This window comes from Branchiostoma belcheri, unplaced genomic scaffold (genome assembly GCF_001625305.1).
Source record: "Branchiostoma belcheri isolate BF01 breed outbred unplaced genomic scaffold, Haploidv18h27 scaffold10, whole genome shotgun sequence".
NCBI classification, from domain to species: domain Eukaryota; kingdom Metazoa; phylum Chordata; class Leptocardii; order Amphioxiformes; family Branchiostomatidae; genus Branchiostoma; species Branchiostoma belcheri.
In genome coordinates, this window is record NW_017802380.1 from 578,835 (window position 1) to 599,231 (window position 20,397).

The following is a 20,397-nucleotide window of genomic DNA, read 5'->3' on the forward strand; positions in this document are numbered from 1 at the left end:
GAATTTGGGCTCCTTTTAACAATAAAATACATGTTCAAGCAAAGAAACAAGAAAGCAAGGATCAAAGTCACTTCCACATTTTCCAGACTATAGAGATACCACTGAAAATTTCTACATATGAACACATTAGACTGCAGAAAAGCTGGTGAGGATAGCGCACAGTCTGTACCTACAATGTACTTGCCTGATCCTTCGGCGAGTACTTAATACTTATATTGCACCCAATATACACACTAGTCTTATAGACAAGTCTTTCTAATTTTTTAGGATATTTATATAAAAATTCTTTAAAACTATGGACAAAATTCCTTTGGTCATTACTGTCGTCTATTTACACAGTAGAATTAGAAAAGCATGATTCAATGGACTGAAACACAATTCCAGCTTAAACCTAATAAAATAGTTAAAAAATAGGTAAAGAACCTGAGAATCACAGTACGGGGTAACATGGTGTTTCGTCATAGCCACACTGTCCAATCATGTGGATAAACTGTAAAAAAAAAAAAGTAAATGTAGTTTCCAAAGACATTTTCATTACACAAGACACAGGCAACGGACAATGCTGATACAAATAAGCAGGAAAGGCAAAAATTTCAAGCAACTTACGTTCGAAGAAACTAGACGTATTATCCTCCAGTTTTTGTAGGAACTCGTTGTTCTGGTCATACTCCGTGAGTTCCTTCTCGTACTCCCCGGCTTCAGCTTCCTGACCCATCTCTTTGTAGATCCGAACAAGAAAGTAGAGGGCTGGAAACGGTATAGATTTAAAATGGTCATTTTGGAAAAGCAGCATCTAGTGTACAAGCGATCGCTATTTATGTTGACATCATATTCATGCAAACTATTTGAAGAGATTTGCAAATTATTGGTAGGCAAATCAACCAACTGTCACCCGCTTTTTGCCTATCACCAGCTGGCCGTGACATCATGGCGATTGCTCGTTATTTTGACTGCAGGAACTGAAGTATCAAGGAGGTTAAATACTATGTTTAACCTTCTTGGAAGTATATTGTTGATACAGTGTTTTTTCTAGACATGCTACAGCATCTAAGTTGAAAAGAAAGTCAACCTGTCAATGAAAAGAATTCAAGTCGTATTCACACCAAAGCTAAGTAGTGTATTTGGTGGCAGAATGCTTGGTTGATAACTCTGGTACTTGTTCTTTTCTAAGCTGTTATAAGGTACCTGATTATCAGTATCTCCGCCAGGTTATTACAATATCATATCAAACTTATTACTCGGGGACTAGAACCTACCTAGTTGACACGCTCTGTGTCGCTGTGGAAGAACCTTCTTCTTCATCTCCAGAGACAACTTGGTCAGACGGGCGGCTTCGGTCAGGTTCCTGCTGTCACCCAGCAGGTAGTTTCTAGCCAGCTTGTTCAGCACTGCAGACAAACCAGATGTAAAACCGTATTAGGAATGTCGAGTTTACACTTAAAACATCTGTCGTAGCTACAATCTTCACAAGGGGCTATGAATAATAGAATTTGGCACAAATAAGGTCAATAGTTGACCAGGGGAGTGAGACATGTGCGGTAAGGCTTAAAATGAACCCAATGATTGTCTAACTCCGCTGGAAAATGTTCTGAAGTCTCTCTAACCAGCGTAGGTACTCTGTTAGAGACTACACCTGCAGTACAAAAGGCAAATTGAATAAAGAGGATATTCTTTGGGCAATTCGTCGTACGGTCAGCAGTCTCGTTGCGAGAAAGCTTAATGCGTAGTGATACATATCCTCACAATAGCCTTACTGAAACCAGTGCAACAGATAACACTGTGCGAATATGTGACCTCACCCTTAATTTACATGTGGATGCACAGATCTTCATTCTAGACATCAACCACAGGAATATAAAATGATTTAAGCCTCACCAATTGCTACGCTGATGTGCTCCTCCCCGAAAACTGCCCGCTTCATCTCCAGACTGGCCTTGATGAGTTTTTCTGACTCCTCCAGACGCCCCAGGTCCTGGTAAAGCGCTCCGAGGTTATTGTAGGCTGGAAGTACCCCAAAATAGTTAATAACTAGAAAGGTAACGTTGGCAAAGCAAATGCATAATGTTTAACATTACCTTTGCATATGGTCTGCTCTGTTAATTCTTACTCAAACACATTCATATGTATGGTGACAGGAGTCTAAATCCCTCCTGCTATAAAACTGCAACATGATGTAACCCAACACCAGTTACCATGGTGACAGACGTCTGGTTCTGGTGATTGACCTTTTTTGTTTGAAATGGAAGAAGAGGGCACACAGCAAGACATTTGAATCGATTGATGACACATCGACAACGTGTCACATACGCAAAACACTAAATAGCTAATTTTAAAATCTTTGACTTAACGTTATACTTGCTCTGAAAGGCCAGGTTCGGTATCGGTATATATTTGACACAAGTGAATAAATTTTTCACAAACGTAACTCACCCACAGCGATCATGTAGTGGTTGGAAACGTTCCGTTTCTCGTAGTAGGCTTTCTTTAACCTGAGGGCTGTTTGTAACATCCTCTCGGTTTCTGTGACGTAATCTTCGCCCATCTCCGTCAAATTCCGTCGCTGCCGAGCACGTGCCACAGCCTGGATGCCTGAAGTGATGAAGGAAAACGTACGTACTGGCATTTTCTCTCTATTCCATCGAAAAATGACACTGACAATAAAAGAATAATAGGAGTGAAATATATCAATAACATCGGTACCATCAATTCGCGGTGGCTAGATCATCGCGAAAAGAGCTATTAACTACAACCACTGCTAAAGTTTCTGCAGTACAAGCTTGAAGACAGAAAAGCACTGATGATGTATCAATAGGCACGCTATTCATAGCTTCTTCCAGGCTTCACGATTGGAAGCAACGGGAAAGAGCAGAAATTGGCCAAAAGACAAGATACATAACATACAATGTACCAGGGGAGTTGGTCCTCTAAGAAGAACAACTCCCCTGTCCTCTTTGGCCAATTTTTGCTCTTTCCAACTGCTTCTGAAGCCTGGTAGAGTCTACCGTATTCTTACCACAAGCGACTTCGACATGTTCCTTGGGGTACAGCTGCCTGATCAGCCTCAGGGACTCTTCAAACTCCTGCTCAGACTTGTCCAGCTCCAGCAGCTCGAAGTACGCCTTCCCAAGGTACCTTCTCGCTGAAGAGAGAAAAAGAAACAAGTCATACGCAAAACCATCTTAGCAGGTATGCTGTTTATATCAATGGTACTCATTGTGATAACCATGATACCTTCTATTCTGCAAAATGTAGCCTGGAAACCATCCGTGAACGCTTTGTCTCCGCTAAAGTCATCTGAGACACAGCATTCACGGATGGATTCTACTGGCTATGCAAAACGTGCATGGTAGAATTTGGTGGCTTCATGAAGTCCCATCATTACGTGTCAAAATATGTGGAATTCATCATTCTATTAAATAAAAAATAAATTAAATACGTCTTTGTATTTGCACTGCCACATACTGCGGAGACAAAGGTCACTCATGGGAAGATGAGAAGACCTTAACAAGTACACGAACAAGTACAAGTAAGTCCACATACCTATAGCCAGTTGGTACTTGTCTCCTTGATTTAGAACCTCGGTAGCGCGCACTGCCAGCTGGAAGATCTCCAGCGCCTGTTCCGACTGCCCGTCCCGCCTCAGGTACATCCCGACGGCGTTGAAGAGCGGAGTCGGGTCCTCAACCTGCAGTATTTATTATGTTTACCGAAGGAAAACATATTGTTTTTACTACGTTTCTTCTTCTGTTCCAAACACTAACGTCTGACCTGGCCAATGGCCTGATTTGTTGATGTCTGTCACCATGGTAACTGGTGTTGGGTTACATCATGTTGCAATTTTGGTAGACTCCTGTCTGACCATATATATTAATGTAACATTACATGTATTTGAGTAAAAAAAGCAAACCATATGCAAAGGTAAACATTATGCATTTGCTTTGCAAATGTCACCTTTCTAGTTTATTTATTTATTTATTTCGGCTTACAAAGAAGCCAGGGTGTCCCAACTAGTCAAAGACTATTACTAAGGGGCACTCTGGGGAAGAGATGAAAATCGTTAGACATACATGGGAGTACATAATACAAATTACATACTTAGTGAGATATACAGTTATATACAATAGTGCAATAATATATACATACATTTTTAAAAAATACAATTATATAATACAATGGTTATTGAATGGTAGAGTCCTATAGGGTTCTCATCAGGATTTTTCACAGCATAGGGGTCAGGTACAAAAGGACAACTTTCGCAGCGCAAGTCGCGCATTGAGCCAAAAAATTTGAAAGTCACAACCCCCTTAGACAATATTTCTTGCTTGTTGAGGGTCAGATTTTGTGAAGTTAAGGTTTTCCCTTTGCTATAGCTTCATTCTAAAGTTATAGTTTCATTTTCTGCAAGATTGATGAAGGTTCTCTCCCAAAAAACACCCCTATGCTGGTTGAAAGACAGCATAGGGGTCCAAATCACAGCATAGGGGGTCCAAATTATAGCATAGGGGGCCCCTATGCTCAAAAGGCCTGGCGAGAACACTGAGTCTGTCACAATACATAATTGCCGAGGTAATATGTTAATCAGGTTATGATACAGACCTGCTGTAGGCATTCCTCCTTCCTCGAGCACGTCTCAGCGTTGACGTCGGCAGTTGTCGTCTTCTTCCTGGGGAATTTCCGGACGACTTCGGCCACCGTCTGGCCGACGATGAGGGTGTTGGTGACGATGAAGTTGTACTTGATGTGCTTGTCCCGGTCGTTGAAGGACACAAACATGCCCAGGGACACGGACGTGGCGTTCGGGAAGATCGCCTTCAGGATGCGGATGCCGTTACTCAGGGCCAGGGTCATCTTCTGAGGCTTCTCCTTAAGATCGGACCTATAAGATGTTAAGGTTACAAAATTTGTTTCTCTTATGTTATTTAAGTACGTTACCTTGTTTTTGTATTCAATTTGTAACCTGCGTTATTTTTTAATCTTGAGTTCATTTTGTTAATGAATTTTGTGGGGGGTTTTCCCCCCAGGAACCTTTGAAAATCGGCATCAGGCGACATGTGTTCTCCTGATTTAATGAATAAACAAACAAACAAACAAACAAATAATAATTTATATACATTTATATGCTGTCATACAATATTACTAAATCGTTTTACCTAGATGTATTATGAAATCATATCACTTTACCATATGTGTGTTATTTTGGTTTGATAATACATGTATGTCGCTACATTGGATGGTTCCACATCTTTTGATCTTTTATTTTCTTGAATAAATAAGAAAAAATGATCGGACCTTATAACAGTCTGTAGGAGTCTTGGAATGGTGAAGTACATCTTTTCCCTTTGTACATCATCGTCTACCACCACCTCGCCTGTTTCATCCCCTTGGTGCCGCTTGATGAGAGAGTACCTTAATTGATGTTAAATGGGCACTTTACTATCCAACACCTAGCAAATGTAATGCACAGAATTCTATCTTCGAGCACACCTTATTATAAAGCTTACAAAAATGTACACACAGGTGAATAAATGCAGCCTTTACGCACACTATAAGGTGTGTGTAAAGACTGAATTTTGTGCATTAACGATAATTCAGGTTAACATTCTTTTAAACATGTAATATTGTTAAATGAAGTTATTGACTGATGTTAAATGTCCAAATGTTATGTAAACAATGTTTATTGTATTATCATTATCATTAGATGGAAAATGTTAGTACAACTTTTTTTCAAACTAGTTAGAAGTGAATGCAAATAGTAGTTATACTGTATATATTTTATGTAAAAGGACTCCAGGAAGAGCAGTGATTGTATTGTCACTAATTGGAGATTCCTTAATGTTACAGACATTATGTTACAATCCTTAACAAACATACAAGCAAAGAAACAAGCAAAGAAATAATCAAACAAACAAACAAACCTTTCAAGCCTCATCAGGATGGTGTTCAGGTTGTCCGATATCTCGATCTCCGACACGGAGGAGCCGTTTTCTCCGCCCAGCAGCTCGTCTCTGAGGCGGGAGTCCGTCAGATTCACGGCCGCGCGCACGAAAATCCACTCCGGGACGGCCAGGTCAAGGAGCGAGCAGATCTCCAACAGCTGGATCGCCGCCGGGTAGTCCTTCTGTAACTTCTCGGCGCTAAGAAGCATGCTGCTTTTCACGTTGATCGGGAGATCGCCATGTTCTTCACCGAGAAGACCCGCCGTCTTGCGTCGGTACAGCTCTAGATAACGTGCGAACGAGTACTTGTTGTACCTCATGTACGCGCCGGCCTTTTCTAACGCAAGCGGCAGTCCGTCGAATCCGTCTTTTCCTACGAGAGTTTGCAGCGCTACGTATTCCTCTGACGTAGACTCCATGAGTTCTGAACGTTTGGACGCGGCCTCTTGAAGAGTGAGGTCCCACCGGCGGCGTATCAGGAACAGTTCCGCTTCGGTCTGGTTCAGGCCGGTCACGTCGTACACGGTGGTGACGGTGCCGTCCCAGACCCGCTTCCAGTCGGTGTAGTCGGAGGCGATGATGATGTGGCCCCCCTTCGGCAGGGAGGGGAAGTACTCCCGCACCAGGTCGGGGCTGCGCACGCCGTTCAGGACCAGCATCCAGTTGTGGTTGGTCCACAGCCACTTGGTCACCACCCGCAGGATGTTCTCGTGGGTGTAGTCCTTCAACTCCAGGGACAGGCCGATGTTCGCCATCTGGTGTGACGGACAAAAAAACAAACGAAAACAATTAGTATGGCTTAGACGGTTAAAACAATAGCCATTGTTGGCAAACAGTAGTGGCGTCAGTGGTGCAATGGTTAAAGCATTAGACTCAGAACCAATAGATCCCAGGTTCAAAACTTACCTAGTGCCCCGGCGTTGTGCCCTAGGGAAAGGCACTTTACACTTATCTTCCACTCCCTGACGGTGGAGTGACGCCCACCGAGCCTCTTAGCTATGGGCTAATCTGTCTAAATGTGTGCCAAAAACACACTGCGGATTTGGTGCGCCAATGTGCCAACATCTGCACATTTGCCACTAAGAGCCGTAATTCTTTATAGCCAAAAGGCAATTGTCGCAGGGAGAAGCTTAAAAGAATGTTTGTCCGCACCATTTTCTCCAGCCCGACGTTGAGACGCTGTCTTGATGAGCAGGTGAGCCAGAAGATGCCTCCCCTGAACCGGCCCTGGTGGTACGACCGCAGCGCGTACTGGATCGCGATCTCCGTCTTACCATACCCAGGCAGACCTGTCAACACCTGCGGGGACACAGAATTTTTGTTTCATGAAATAAAGACTAAACTTTACTTCCAACACTGGAATGAATTGGGACTTGTCCCAAATTTTCAGCTGACTCCATCAACTTTGTTTACGGAATGGACCCATCACAGACAGTGTTGGAGGGAAAGTTTAGACTTAACTCAGGATGACTTGTACCAATACAGATGAACTTTGATGCTAAGAATATTTGTTTGTTTGTTTGTTTGTTAATTTGTTGATGAGAAACTCAAATTGTTTTTTTTTTTATTTTCAAATGTTTGTACTGCTAGCCTAGATCCTACAATGTATCCATAATCATTCAGATCTTTTATATAGATTTTGGATGTTCGTTTCTATGTTGTAAATACCATGTTTCAATGACGACTAAAAAATGAAAACATTGGAAAAAGTATAAAAAAAGTTTTTTTACCTGGACTAACGTGTGGCTTCTTGTTCTTTCGTACCACCTGGATGAGAACTTGTCGTACTCTGACTCCAACTTGCTTAGGTAATCCTCGTGGCCGGTGAAATACTCAGTCGGGTAGGGAACTTCACTGAAGGGGATCCCGATACCTGCGGATGTACATAAAAACATGGCCTGTTTCAACAGACGTTAAGCTGGCATCACACACACACAGTCAACGAGCTTTGGCCGTATCGTATCTGTTGATCACGAGAAGGTCGCTAAATCTAAAAATTGCCTTATTAGAGTCGAGTGTATTTTTTGCCTGAAAAGTCTACCCTATGAGCCTCGACATGGTTCGGTGACCTGCGAATCTCGGGTCATCTCTAAAAACCGTGTGATGATCGAGAGAACACCAGGCGAATTTTACTGCCAAAAATTTTTTATTTTGGGCTCGCATACTCCTTAGCCAATCAAATATCCTGCTGTGTACATGTGTGACGTAGTAACAATGAAGGGAGACATCAAACTCATCATAATCATATTTGCGTATATTGGCAGTAAAGGTCTCTTGGCCTCAAATTTGTGGACATTAATCCAACATATTTCTACAGTATACAGAGAACAGACGAACCCACCTCTCGGGACCCCTAAGACACTTCTCAGACGATCCTCCTCCGGAATGAAGCGCCCTATGAGAAAGACGGAAGACACAACCACAACAGCAGCAAGAACGGACAATAACACCACACCCAGAACAGTGGGCGGACTGGGGACAGGGTCTGGGACCTCAGCTACAGGGACAGCAGGAGGGGCTTCGTTTTGTACGGGCAGTGGTCTTTCATGAGGAGCTTCGTGCACCGGCAGATCCTCCGGTAAGTTCTCAGGCTCAGCATCTGTGGTGAGGTCTGCTGTGTCCGTCGCGAGGCACAGGCCCCATTCCCGCTCGTATCTCCTCAACGTTCCCAGCGGCACCGTCAGCAACAAGTCTCTACACGTGGTTTTCAACTCGGAGACGTTGTCTTCCGATATGACGCCCTTCCTGTCCAGTTTGTCAAACAGCTCCCGGCCGTTGGTGACGCTTTCCAACTCGCCCACGTGCAGGTGAGGTCTGCACACGAACTTGAGTCTCTTGAAGTCTTCTATGGTCAGGTTCTTACTGATGTAGTCTAGGCAGAGTCTGTAAGACACTGGCCGCGATCTTGAGGGAGATTGGTGAAGGTGGCCTACACCAAGGCGATCTGGGAAATGAGCAGAAAATAGGGGAAAGAGTTGTCGTATTTTTGACACCGTATATGTATTAAGCTGGCACCTAATGTCAGCTTTTCCATGTATTCAAGACTGGTAATACATTTGCGATCTCAATTATCCCATATTGGATTAGCAACACCCTATCTTTCTTTTGGGACATGTGCACAAGGAAGAGTTAGTAACAGAACTTAAACATAGAAGATTTAAAATCTGTGTGCAGCTGAACTACCACATCACTAAAATAAAGGATTGTTTCTGATTTCGGACATTTACCGTTGCTGAGAGTTCTGAAGGCCGCTTCCTCAGAATAAACATGTTCCCCTGTGTCTTCTGCCGGTCTGCGAGCTGCCCGTACTCTGTATGTGACGTCAGGTTCCAAGTTCTGAAGCCGCACGTTGTTTGACCCTGTGTATATAAAATAGATACAGTAAAAGGTAAAGTGGGTGAGCTCAGACTGCGGACGAAGTATGGCTTTTTTCGGTCCTTTCTAGTGCAACGCAGCTTGACTAAGGCTCGCATATCTAGCCAAGCACACATCTCCTCTAAATAAGAGTGCTGGGTTCTTTTACATAAATAGGTTTGAATACATGTAGACACCCTGGTTTGTCAAATTTCATTTTAAAAATGTACAAATGTTGAACAAAAAAACATGTATGACGTCAGATATAACTGACGGTGTGTCATGGTCTCCAAGCAGATGTGGGTGTAGAAAATCGTTTCTGACATGCCAGGTTAGGGTTCTCCCATAGCCACTAGCCCTGGCATGCTATGGGGCAAAGGACTGTCAGAAAACCCTAGCTTCTATCAGGCTTCGGGAGAAGTGGCAAACTGTTCTCTTAGCACGGAGCAACTCCCCTGCAGCTGGCATATCATCTGTCTACTTGGCCAATTTCTATGCTTTCCACTGATAAATTCCAGCCGTTTTCCAAAGTCTGGTAGAGGCTAGAGTCCAATGAGACAAAAACATTACAATCTGCTTGGAGGTGAGCAGCACGTACCTGACTGTGGTACTGGCCACCATTCTGTACTACCGCTCTTCCGGTACTGTAGAATGACGTCATCGACCCCGGGAACAGTCAGGGTGACGGAAGAATACGTCAGGCGGGAAAACATCACGTCCTGGGGTGTCTGCAAAGGTGCATTGCTCTGACTCGTCCCACCAGTACTGGTCTCTGAAACGTCCAAACCACATACAACATATATAAGAAGTTTTCGTAATGGTGGGGGTTTCATATCCAATGTTTATGTCAAACTGGTCCAGATTATGTTTAAAGTTAAAACTTTTAGTCCAACACAAAAAGTTCTCTCACCTGGAGCTTTTGACCAGTCACTCTGGTCTTGAACCTCAGTAGACTGACCCAGTAAGGAAGACCAGAGTGTCTGGTCGAAAGCTCCAGGTGAGAGAAGTTTTTGTGTTGGACCAAAAGTTTTAACTTTAAACATGTAACTACCAACACAGATGAACTTTCATGATGGACCAGATTATGTATCCAGGTAAAGCAATAGTATTAGCATTATCTAAGATATGTTAACTGTTTCTAAAACTTGAATAGTGATGGAGACCTGTACGTCTAAACTGACAGTGAGTTCATTTGTTACTTGTCAGTAGTGAGTGACTTGTTGTACAAATGTACCTGTGTTTCCTTCCCGGCCACCTGTCTCCTCTTGTGACTCTTGCACAGCTCTCTGGTAGGATGCTGTTCTAGCAGACCGCAGCTGGAATCGCAACCATTTTCGTTAGATCTAAATTCTGTAAAATGTATAGTAATTAGCATAGACACAGGCAGAAACCATTCAATCATGATCAGTGTCTACAGTTTCTGATTTGTTACAGGTTACAAACTGTTAGGATTTCTGACCTAGTTCTGACAGAGCTTCCTATATAATTAATAGACTTGACATTTCGACGTTACTCGTGAAAGGTTAGAATCATATATATACCACATGCACCTGTGCCTGGTTCCTGATTCTAAACAAGACCTCAGCCGCTTGCTCTAAATCTGGCACAAGTCGCACAACAATCCACAAACGTACCCGTGGTCTCCTGTCACCAGTGGGGGTCTCGCCGTGGTTGTCATCGTCGGTGACAGTGTCGCCGTCCTCTGGGACAGTGTCGCTGTCCTCTGTGACAGTGTCACCCTCTGTGACAGTGTCGCCGTCTTGTGTCTGGTCTAGAAACGACCCGTCCTCGTTCCCGGTCTGTTCTCCCTCCATGTTACCACCTGACGTCGGGACAAATCATTCAACACCACCAACAGACGAGAAGAAGCCGAACCTATGTAGTTTTAGATACATATGTTTTGCAAAAAGTCCTATCAGCCACGGTATGCAATCATACTACTACTTCTGTAATTTCATACCTGTTCTTTGCACGATATGTGGGGTCGTGTGGCGTAAGGGTAGAGTGTTTGGCTCAGACACAAGAGATGCCACCGATCTTGTGCCCTAGCCTTGGGAAAGGCACTTGTATACGGCTCTCCTCACTTCACTCAGGTGTAAATGAGTACCTAGCGTACAATGGCATGGATATGTGCAATAAAGCCCATCTGCAATTAAAACTGAAAGTAGTTTCCCTAATATCCGTTCTCCCATATATATTGACCGGTGGTGCGTATTTCCGGTGACCCTTACGCCCCCCTCTTAAAACATGCACCTTGGTATTTATGCATCCTTGTTCCTCTTTCGTCATGACCGCACCCTTGCTGATCCGTTTAACCAAATATTAATTCATCGGAAGTTTGGCTTTTACGATCGAATGTCACAGTAGCGCAGTCAACGTGGACTGAACTGACGCAAGCGAGTACACACCTTGACGTTTCGCCAGTACGCATACGGGACAGGTGAGAAGAACGTTCGACGCCTGTCCTTAGACGTTGCGGCAAGTTAGACTTCTCCAACCATGTCCAGATATACGAACGTACAACACACAGCTGCATAGTGTAGCTAACGTACCTGTTACGTGACGACGTAGACCCAAACGTGGCTGCTAGCTATAGTCTTGTAGTGTACACACACATCGCGACACCCGGAAGAGACGCTCTAACCTAAATAGGTTGACCTTCGACCTTCCAAGTGGCGGGACCTGTTTACCCATGGTGCGTAGCGCTGAAGGAATGCGACAAACTTTTCAGGCTGAAACTTTTAGTACTTGTTGGACAAGATATGATTGGCGGTTGGGCGGGGAAAATGGAAATGAAAGATTCAAGATGCAAAGGGCGCAAAACGTCTTTGAGATACATGACTACTGCTTTGAGAAAAAATTAGAGTCCTGGCAGCCCAATGGTATAACGTTAATCGTTATAACCTCCTCACGGGTAGATGATACCTACGGTTTAAACCGATATATACATTCATGTCATATTTCATAACGGGGTTTTAGTTCTTTTTCGTCATTCCATGACGCAATGACTAGTAGGCGGGCACTGTTTAATGTGGCTGTCCTGTGATTCAGACAGTTATCTAGTGGAGATGTATAAACTCCCAAGCTTGACTAAACCGCCCCCTAGCGGACCTAATAATTACTGGTCTCGGGACTTCCTTCAAGTCTATTCAACATTTTAACAATTGCAAGTTGATATATGACGACATTTTTTTTGTTAACACATGTCCGTTGTAGCCATTGCATGACTTGGTTGGGCTCTGATGAAAGTTTTCGTTCAAGTTTTAATCATTGAACAGGCTTTGGGCACGGTATGACTACATTTACACTTTTATTGGAACAACACAAAGCTAGTTTACAAAAGGAAGATTGAAATAACACTACAACCTGTTTACATGTATGTACATTGCAGTACGTTACGTCATGATGCGAATTTAGGAACATACAGTTTTTACCGGCCTGGGCTCACACGCAAACACAAGTTAAACATGCGACAGTAATTGTAACGAATTAATGAATGAGTTGTTATTGTAACGATACATTGAAATGGTAGCTTCCATCGTTCTTACTATTAAACCACAAAATAAAGTCATGACAAAAATTTGGCCTAACTTTGTCCTAAAAATATACGATAAAAATATTTCTTAACATCGAATGATGTAAACGTTACAGCTAAGGACCTATTTGTTTTACCTTTACTTACTTTGTGTCTTTTTTGACGTTTTTCAGTTGTACTTCCGTAGTAGTAGTAGTAGTAGTAGTAATCTATCTTCTTTAAATGAAATCACCAAAGGCATGACGTTACTATCCTGGCGTCCAGCCTTGTTAGCTTTAGTCCGCTGGCTTCCCAAGATCCAAAACGTACGATTTTTGGGAGCTGACAAGTTAATCAAGGCTGGACTCCAGGCTTTTACGTTACAGCTATAACCCTACACGTTTTATTTAACTTTATTACTTAACCGTAATTCCAGTAGTCATACTTCTCGTTCCAGGCTAGATGTTTTGTAAAACTACATTTGACATCACTAAATATTTGAAGCGTTACATGCACAGGTAAGACCCTCTTGTATCGAGAACCGTGCCTATCTAGTTCTATGCCTGAATGGGTTAGGTCGTTAGGATAAGGATATCAGGCATGGTTCGGTATAGTCCCTGCGTATACGTAGATTCGCGCCAGTCACGGTTCTGGATACGATCGAGTGGACTACCCAGAACTGTGTCTGAGCATTTGCATGGATACTACATAGCCTATATATTTCTTATTAATCTCTTTCAGTTTTACAAATTTTAGTTCTGGATGACGCACGGTTTTGTATGGATACTACAGACCTTACATATATTTTTCATTTAACTCTTTCGGTTTTACAAATGTATCAGTTGTACTTCCAGTAGTCCTCCTTCTCGTGCCAGGCGTTCCAGCTTGGAGGTGACGCAAAGAGTTTTACTTTTTTTCAGTTGTACTACCCCGTCGATTTTAGCTAATAAGGCTAGACTCAAGACTATAAGTATAACGTTTCATAAAGCAACGTCCTTGGTTACAGCTATGATCCTATATGTTTTCTTTAACTCTTATTTTTTTGTCTTTTTACATTGTTCAGTTGTACTTCCAGTAGTCCTCCTTCTCGTGCCAGGCGTTCCAGCAGTTGCGCTTGGAGGTGACGCACAGGTGCACGTTACAGGTGCCGCACTTCAGGCAGCTGCGGGGGATGTGGGGCATGCGCGGACGCTGCTCCTGCAGGAGGTGCCCGTACTGCTTGAAGTAGTCAGTGCGCACGCGTCGATTACATACCTAGTGATGTAGAGAAGACGAAATGTTAGCTCACAACAAAACAAAATTTAGGCCCCTTCAAAATCTGATCTTAAGGACAGATGTACATGTATTTATCGATAGAAAAATAACGCTGTGCATTTACTGTGCAAAACCTTGTGCCTTCCTAGAAGATAAATTCGTTATAACTACATTCTAAATTGCGACGGGCCTCCATGGTGAGCTGAGATTACCCTACTCGCTCCCAGCCAGATTCTGAGATCTTTGACCTCCTTTCATTCTTCATTCTTCAACCACACACGTGATATCAACCTATTCTTCACAGACAGACAAACAGCCCAAGAAACTTAGGAACCCAAAACAATACTTCCGTAGCCGGAAGTAAGAAAAATGTGCTCATGCTCATGTATGTGCTGTCCATACAGCTCATTGACAATTGATTCATGAAACCACTTATGTTACATTGTGATTTTCCAATCAAAAAGTTAAAATTACAACAACAAAGAAAGCTTTCTTTGTATTTCTTGTTCCTATCGAAGACAGGTTTGTAGCTAGATTTGGAAGTTGAAAAATTTCCCAACAAAGAAGTTTAAAAAAAAACAGCTACAAAACAAAACAATTATAAAGAAGACGATCTTACTTTGCATTCCTTGTTCCTATCGAAGACGGGTTTGTGGCTGCCCAGGTTGCCCATCCTGCCGGGGTCTCCCGTACTTCTGGTGCCGACTGAGGAGAAACTGTCCGCCGTCCGGATACCGCGGGACCCCGCCGGAGAGCCTGGGGGACAGGCACGGTTTGGAAGTCGTTTAAAACTCTTGTGATTATACTATTAACATACAGACACCAGCAAAACTACGAAAGACACGCTCTCCTTATTTAGCACTATATACAAGTACGGAAGCTGGTGGATTCCGCAGGTGTCTTCCACGCTGGATTTCCAGAACTGGATTTCCAGTGCCGAGTCGCTCTCATGATCGACTCAGAGGAAAACCTGGTGCCGATCGACGTCAGCATTTTTTTATCGACGTCAGCATTTTTTTGATCGACGTCAGCATTGGAAACCGAGTGTTTGAGTACCGTGCTCATGAGAGGAAACTGAGCTAGCGTTACGACACGCTACTTGGGAAATAAACATCATACCATAAGCTAAGGCTCTGGTAGTAAATCAGTCATCCGTTTTTGACCGACCAACAACTAAACTCCGTTTATACTTTGAATGTTCATCACTTTTATGAAGCTTCACATATGCCACTGACCATAAATGCCACCATGCTCTTCAATTCTCGGGCTAACAACGAAAATCCTTATACATTTAATTTAGTTACGATGTATGAATTTCATCCTTAGATGTTAGTATATCTATCAACCCTCCATAGTACAAAACTACATGTCATGCGTAGAAAGGTGTAGGTTACCCTACCTGCTTCTGACGGCGGTTTAACCCCGATCTTCGGCAGCTGACCGATGCTGCTGGGTCTGCTGCCCAGGCTCCCCACGCTGCCCGCCCGCCGCAGAGGGGCCGGCGAGGGGAGGCCGTTAGCCAGGCTACGCGGTCTCATGTGCAGCTCACCTGAGACATAACAAATATTAGCATCCAGTTATGTCAATTTTGCTAAACAATGAAAACAGGGAACAGCAGGCCTAAATGCTGGAATATTTCTACAGAAGAGGCCGGCGAGGGGAGGCCGTTAGTGAGGCTACGTGGTCTCATCTGCAGTTCACCTGAGACATACAAATATAGCATTTAGTCATTGTTTTATGTCAATTTTGCTAAACAATGAAAACAGGGAACAGCAGGCCTAAATGCTGGAATATTTCTACAGAAGAGGCCGGCGAGGGGAGGCCGTTAGCGAGGCTACGTGGTCTCATGTGCAGTTCACCTGCAAAATGCGAATATTAGCATTTAGTTAGTGTTTTATGTCAGCTTTGCTAAATAATGGAAACAGGGCACAGCAGGCCTAAATGCTGGAATATTTCTACAGAAGGGGCCGGCGAAGGGAGGCCGTTAGCGAGGCTACGTGGTCTCATATGCAGTTCACCTGCAAAAATACGTATACAAAATTTAGCATTTAGCTAATATTTTACTGTCAATTTTGCTGGACAATGGACATGTTACAGTACACAGCAGGCTTAGTTGCAGGATTATTTCCACAATAGACATAACAGTCACTAGCCAGCGAGGGGAGGCCGTTAGCGAGGCTCAGGTGCAGTTCGCCTGGGACATACAAATATTAGCATTCAGTTAGTGTTTTATGTCAGCTTTGCTAAATAATGGAAACATTAGGCACAGCAGGCCTAAATGCTGAAATATTTCTACAGAAGAGGCCGGCGAGGGGAGGCCGTTAGCGAGGCTACGTGGTCTCATATGCAGTTCACCTGGAAATTATAAACATTAGCATTTAGTTCGTATTTTTACTGTCAGTTGTGATAAAAACCATGGACATGTCACAGACCAGTACAGCAGGCCTAGCTGCAGGATTATTTCTACAATAGACACAACAGTCCCCAATGCTAAAAACTATCCACACAAAAAGATGTCTGTCCTTGGTGCTGAACACTACTACTACTACTACTACTACTACTACTACTACTACTACTACTACTACTACTACTACTACTACTACTATTACTACGACAACACATACTTAAGAACGGATTGACCTCAACCCAGATGTTGGAAAAAAAGCCACCAACATTTTAATTGCAGATACATGTAGGAATTGGTTGACCAGATAATTTTAGTTCACCCATATAGGCTATCTCTTACAAACAAAGAGATAGCCATTGGTGGTGTAGTGTGTGAGGAACAGTGGCTGTGAGTCAGATTCGAATGAAAAAAAATGCCAATTGTACTCCTGCACTTTTTCTTGCTCAAATCAAAATCATTACATACTACTATGACAGTCTATTCTGAAATTGACTTTACAAATTCATGAAGTTCAAATGAAAACGTACTAGTTTTGTACTCGCGGACGGCTTTGAGAATAGTGGTGATGGGCCCCAGCTTGAGTTTGAAGTCGTCTCTCAGAGTCTCCTTGTCATACGCCAGTAGCGCTGCTCCGTTCACACTTTCTCTGTACAGTCTGCAGGGGACAGGGGGATAGGGGATTTATGTATGACATGGGATACTGCCTGTCGTATCTTAATTTTAACAGATATATTAAAAAACAGATATTTTCAAAACAGATAGGGGAATATGTTGTGAGAATGACAAAGATGCTTTGATGATAAAATATGACGATAACACGAAGCAGAAAACGTATTTAGTGAAAATGAGATATTGCATGGTACATGTACATAGATTTGCATAATACACTTCCATATTAAAGACGTGATTCAACCATAACACTGTTTTACAACTGTTTCCCCTTCCATTATATACCAGAACACTATATTTGTCGCTGATTGATTTTTAAAAAATTGTAAACGTTTTAATTCCAATTCCCGACAAACAATATTCCCTTCCCTCCTGACACTGTTGACGCGATAAATAAATTACAGGGCAAGGTAAAATAGAAGTTTAGGTTCTTACAAAACATGAAATCTTGTCGGTAACCATGGTAACGTACCTGTTGACGTCAGCCACGCCGACGCCGATCTCCGCCATGTTGGCTGTGAGCCAGGTTCTGACGTCATTGGCGGACCAGTCCTCCACCTTGGAGGGGAGAGTGGCCGCCTCGCCCTTAGCTGCGTCATTCCCTGTAGGGGGGGGGGGATAATAATATAGAAACTTTATTTGCAAAATCATGCCCGAAGGCTAATTGCTTTTACAATCAAGTATAATACTTATTGCAATACAGTAACAGGAGACAGGTAACAACTGTCTGAAAAAAAACCCTTCTACTTCTACTACTACGCTAGCTGTTGACAATGACAATGAACTTTATTGCATGTTCACGCCCTACATGGGTCAAATGCACTAAGTTAGATAACTTGGGTACAAGTATAGAAAAAACAAATGTTACATTTCTGTGCTACGTGTCTATCTACAGGATCTAACTACGGGATCTCTTCTCTCTTTTTGAAACATGTATGAACAAATTTACATAGTTTTTCATTTACATAGTAGTGCTTGGGTGTCATAATATGTTTGAACAATTCTATTTTCGGCAAGTATGTATATTTCTTTTCTGACTGTAAGGAACTAATAATGAACTACATAATGAGTTTCCGCACATGTATCTGGTACGTGCAAATCGCTTTGGACACATGTTTTTCTCTCAACTTGTAGGTATTACGATTACAATGGCAGCAGTCTTAACAGGTGGTTTCCAGGTTCCTACTTTTGTACTATTGATGCAACGTTTTAGCTTGCGTAAGGATCCAATAGAGCTTACAACTTCTGTTAAGGTAAGTATTTGCTGAAGCGTATGTTCTGACGATGCCATTTAGTAAGAATGGAACTTGACAGGTGGTTTCCATGTTCCTACTTTTGTATTGTTGATGCAACGTTTTAGCTTGCGTAAGGATCCAATAGAGTTTACAACTTATGTTGTTAAGGTATACGTTTACGTTGAAGTTTATGTTCTAACAATCTCAATTGGTAAGAATGGGAATTGCTATGGGAGATTTGCCGGGTACGTGACGCGTTGTAAATGTGTTGTACCATCAAAAAAACCTTTGTTGTAAAAACTTGCTCGTCGCCAAATGGGGCGGGGTGTGACGTGATAATATCTGGGTCCGCCTTCAACGTAGGCGATCGTAATTGTGTCTGGAGGAGTCGGAACAATGGGCGACCTGGGGGTTTGTAAAGACCTGCGGGTTCTTGTTTCTGGTATATACAGTACGTACAGGGATAGTAAACAACGCACGCATGGCTCCCCGGAGTAGCCTTACAGGCTTCGTCAGGGTAACGCATTGCGCACCGAGAAAAACATGCTGGTCAATGGATGGATATCGCTTTAAGAAAACAACTCACATCTCAGCAACCTTCCGGCGTGCATCAGCTGTTTTCTCTCGTATTTCGTCACCATTTCGGGAAGCTTGATGGACACTGAGGAGGATCTGGAGACAGACCTGTCTCCAAACCGTCCACTGACGTGCCCGTTTGGCACGGCGTTCGGTAGACCTAGGCTCTTCTTCGACGCATGGCTTCCCCGGTTGTTTGAAGGCACCATAGATTCTCTTAGACTGGTGATGGGTTCTCGTGGCTTGCCGTTCGTCGCCACACTGTTGACAAACGGGAGAGATGACAAAAAATCATCATCATACTCGATTGTGTCAGTTCGTGTAGTTTTGTTTACGTGTAAACAATGCGATAAACGCAACATCAAAATAAAGAGCCGCAGCTCGAGGTCGAATTTCGTGACCCTTCCATCCAGCTGAACACGTCAGCCAAGAAATGGTCTGTTTTCTAAACAGGAGTTTGAAGGAACTCTTATTTCTCGCTCCCTCAAGTATGCAAAACAAAATAGCAACGTCGCTTAAGTTACTTTTGCAACAGACACGCTTGTGCAGTGTTTACATTGTTCCCGCAGAGATTGGAAAATGTTACAAAGTCAACATCCGAAAAACTCGCTGCGAGTGCACCACAAAACATTACACCAAGTTCACGTCTTTAATAGATGATTACCATGATCATATTCAATATCTTCGTTAAATCCTCATCACAACCGAACAGATCATAAGGTTGAAGCAAAGACAGTAGGAGGGTATGAAGTAGCCTCCGTAGCAGGCTTATAGAACTGGGTGGTCTTCGGCTGTTTTCTGATTAGCCCAGTTCAGTCTAAACGGGGGTACTAGTTATTCAACCAGGCCGGCTATGTTGTCTATATGCAATCAGAAAAAAATAGCACATAAATGTTCCCAAAGACCCTGAAGACCCCCAGTTTTTGGCATGCTATGGAGGCTACGTCATCGTCAGTGAAGATAGTTTACGAGGACCCACCTGTAAGTTCCCGGGGTTTTCGTGTTCGCATGGTGGTAGAAGGTCCCGATCGTGGTTGGCACGAGTTTGACCATGTCTCTCTACATCCCAGGACTCAAAAACGTTGACAGAAGATCAGACTTGCGCACGATTTCTCTTTAGCCTAGGGCCACGCCGCGTCTTCAGCGTGTGGTCATCTGCTGGTACCGTGGACCGGATGAGGCGTTGGAACCGATCGCTGGGCTACTAACACATAAAGGCTTTACAACTGAAGCGACTGTAACGGAGTGTAATTGCATCGGGTGTTTGGTTACGGGTGACGGGCAGTCAGAGGGGGGCCTTTCAACCCCGCTCTACCTTTCTTTGATTGGCTGACTCCGGGGGCAGCTGGGACGGTATACGCTTTAACATTGGCCGTGTTTTGATAGTGTGACTTTTCAGCAAATGATATTTTCTTTGGGTAAAATCGCTGTGGCAATGTTCTTCTGGTTTGT

At 43.2% G+C, this 20,397-nt stretch overlaps 2 protein-coding genes across 2 annotated transcripts; both read right to left on the bottom strand.

Annotated features, from left to right (window-relative positions):
• Nucleotides 1-280: 280 nt before the first annotated feature.
• LOC109468743 lies at nt 281-10,057 on the bottom strand. The gene is made up of 15 exons (XM_019767074.1): nt 9,889-10,057; nt 9,164-9,295; nt 8,278-8,880; nt 7,667-7,809; nt 7,089-7,235; nt 5,916-6,691; nt 5,290-5,406; nt 4,597-4,876; nt 3,541-3,685; nt 3,014-3,139; nt 2,431-2,589; nt 1,876-2,001; nt 1,257-1,388; nt 607-747; nt 281-490 (listed from the first exon to the last, which is right to left on the bottom strand). The coding sequence occupies exons 1-15, from the start codon at nt 10,001-10,003 to the stop codon at nt 459-461; spliced, it is 3,174 nt and encodes a 1,057-aa protein (XP_019622633.1). The 5' UTR covers nt 10,004-10,057; the 3' UTR covers nt 281-458.
• A 2,602-nt stretch (nt 10,058-12,659) lies between these two features.
• LOC109469428 lies at nt 12,660-20,193 on the bottom strand. Its single transcript, XM_019767944.1, has 7 exons — nt 19,925-20,193; nt 18,956-19,206; nt 17,607-17,736; nt 16,993-17,120; nt 15,458-15,607; nt 14,678-14,814; nt 12,660-14,058 (listed from the first exon to the last, which is right to left on the bottom strand). The coding sequence occupies exons 1-7, from the start codon at nt 19,996-19,998 to the stop codon at nt 13,864-13,866; spliced, it is 1,065 nt and encodes a 354-aa protein (XP_019623503.1). The 5' UTR covers nt 19,999-20,193; the 3' UTR covers nt 12,660-13,863.
• Between the last annotated feature and the right edge of the window lie 204 nt (nt 20,194-20,397).

Excerpts from the sequence above, each read along its gene's own strand:
- LOC109468743 (XM_019767074.1), bottom strand. The coding sequence starts at position 10,003 with ATGTTTTCCCGCCTGACGTATTCTTCCGTCACCCTGACTGTTCCCGGG. Across the intron at positions 6,692-7,088 it reads ACGTCGGGCTGGAGAAAATG|ATGGCGAACATCGGCCTGTC; the intron begins GTGCGGACAAAC and ends CCGTCACACCAG. Across the intron at positions 5,407-5,915 it reads ATCCTGATGAGGCTTGAAAG|GTACTCTCTCATCAAGCGGC; the intron begins GTTTGTTTGTTT and ends ACATCAATTAAG.
- LOC109469428 (XM_019767944.1), bottom strand. The coding sequence starts at position 19,998 with ATGGTCAAACTCGTGCCAACCACGATCGGGACCTTCTACCACCATGCG. Across the intron at positions 17,737-18,955 it reads CGCCGGAAGGTTGCTGAGAT|GGAATGACGCAGCTAAGGGC; the intron begins GTGAGTTGTTTT and ends CCCCCCCTACAG. Across the intron at positions 15,608-16,992 it reads CGTCCGCGAGTACAAAACTA|GTGAGCTGCACATGAGACCG; the intron begins GTACGTTTTCAT and ends GTTATGTCTCAG.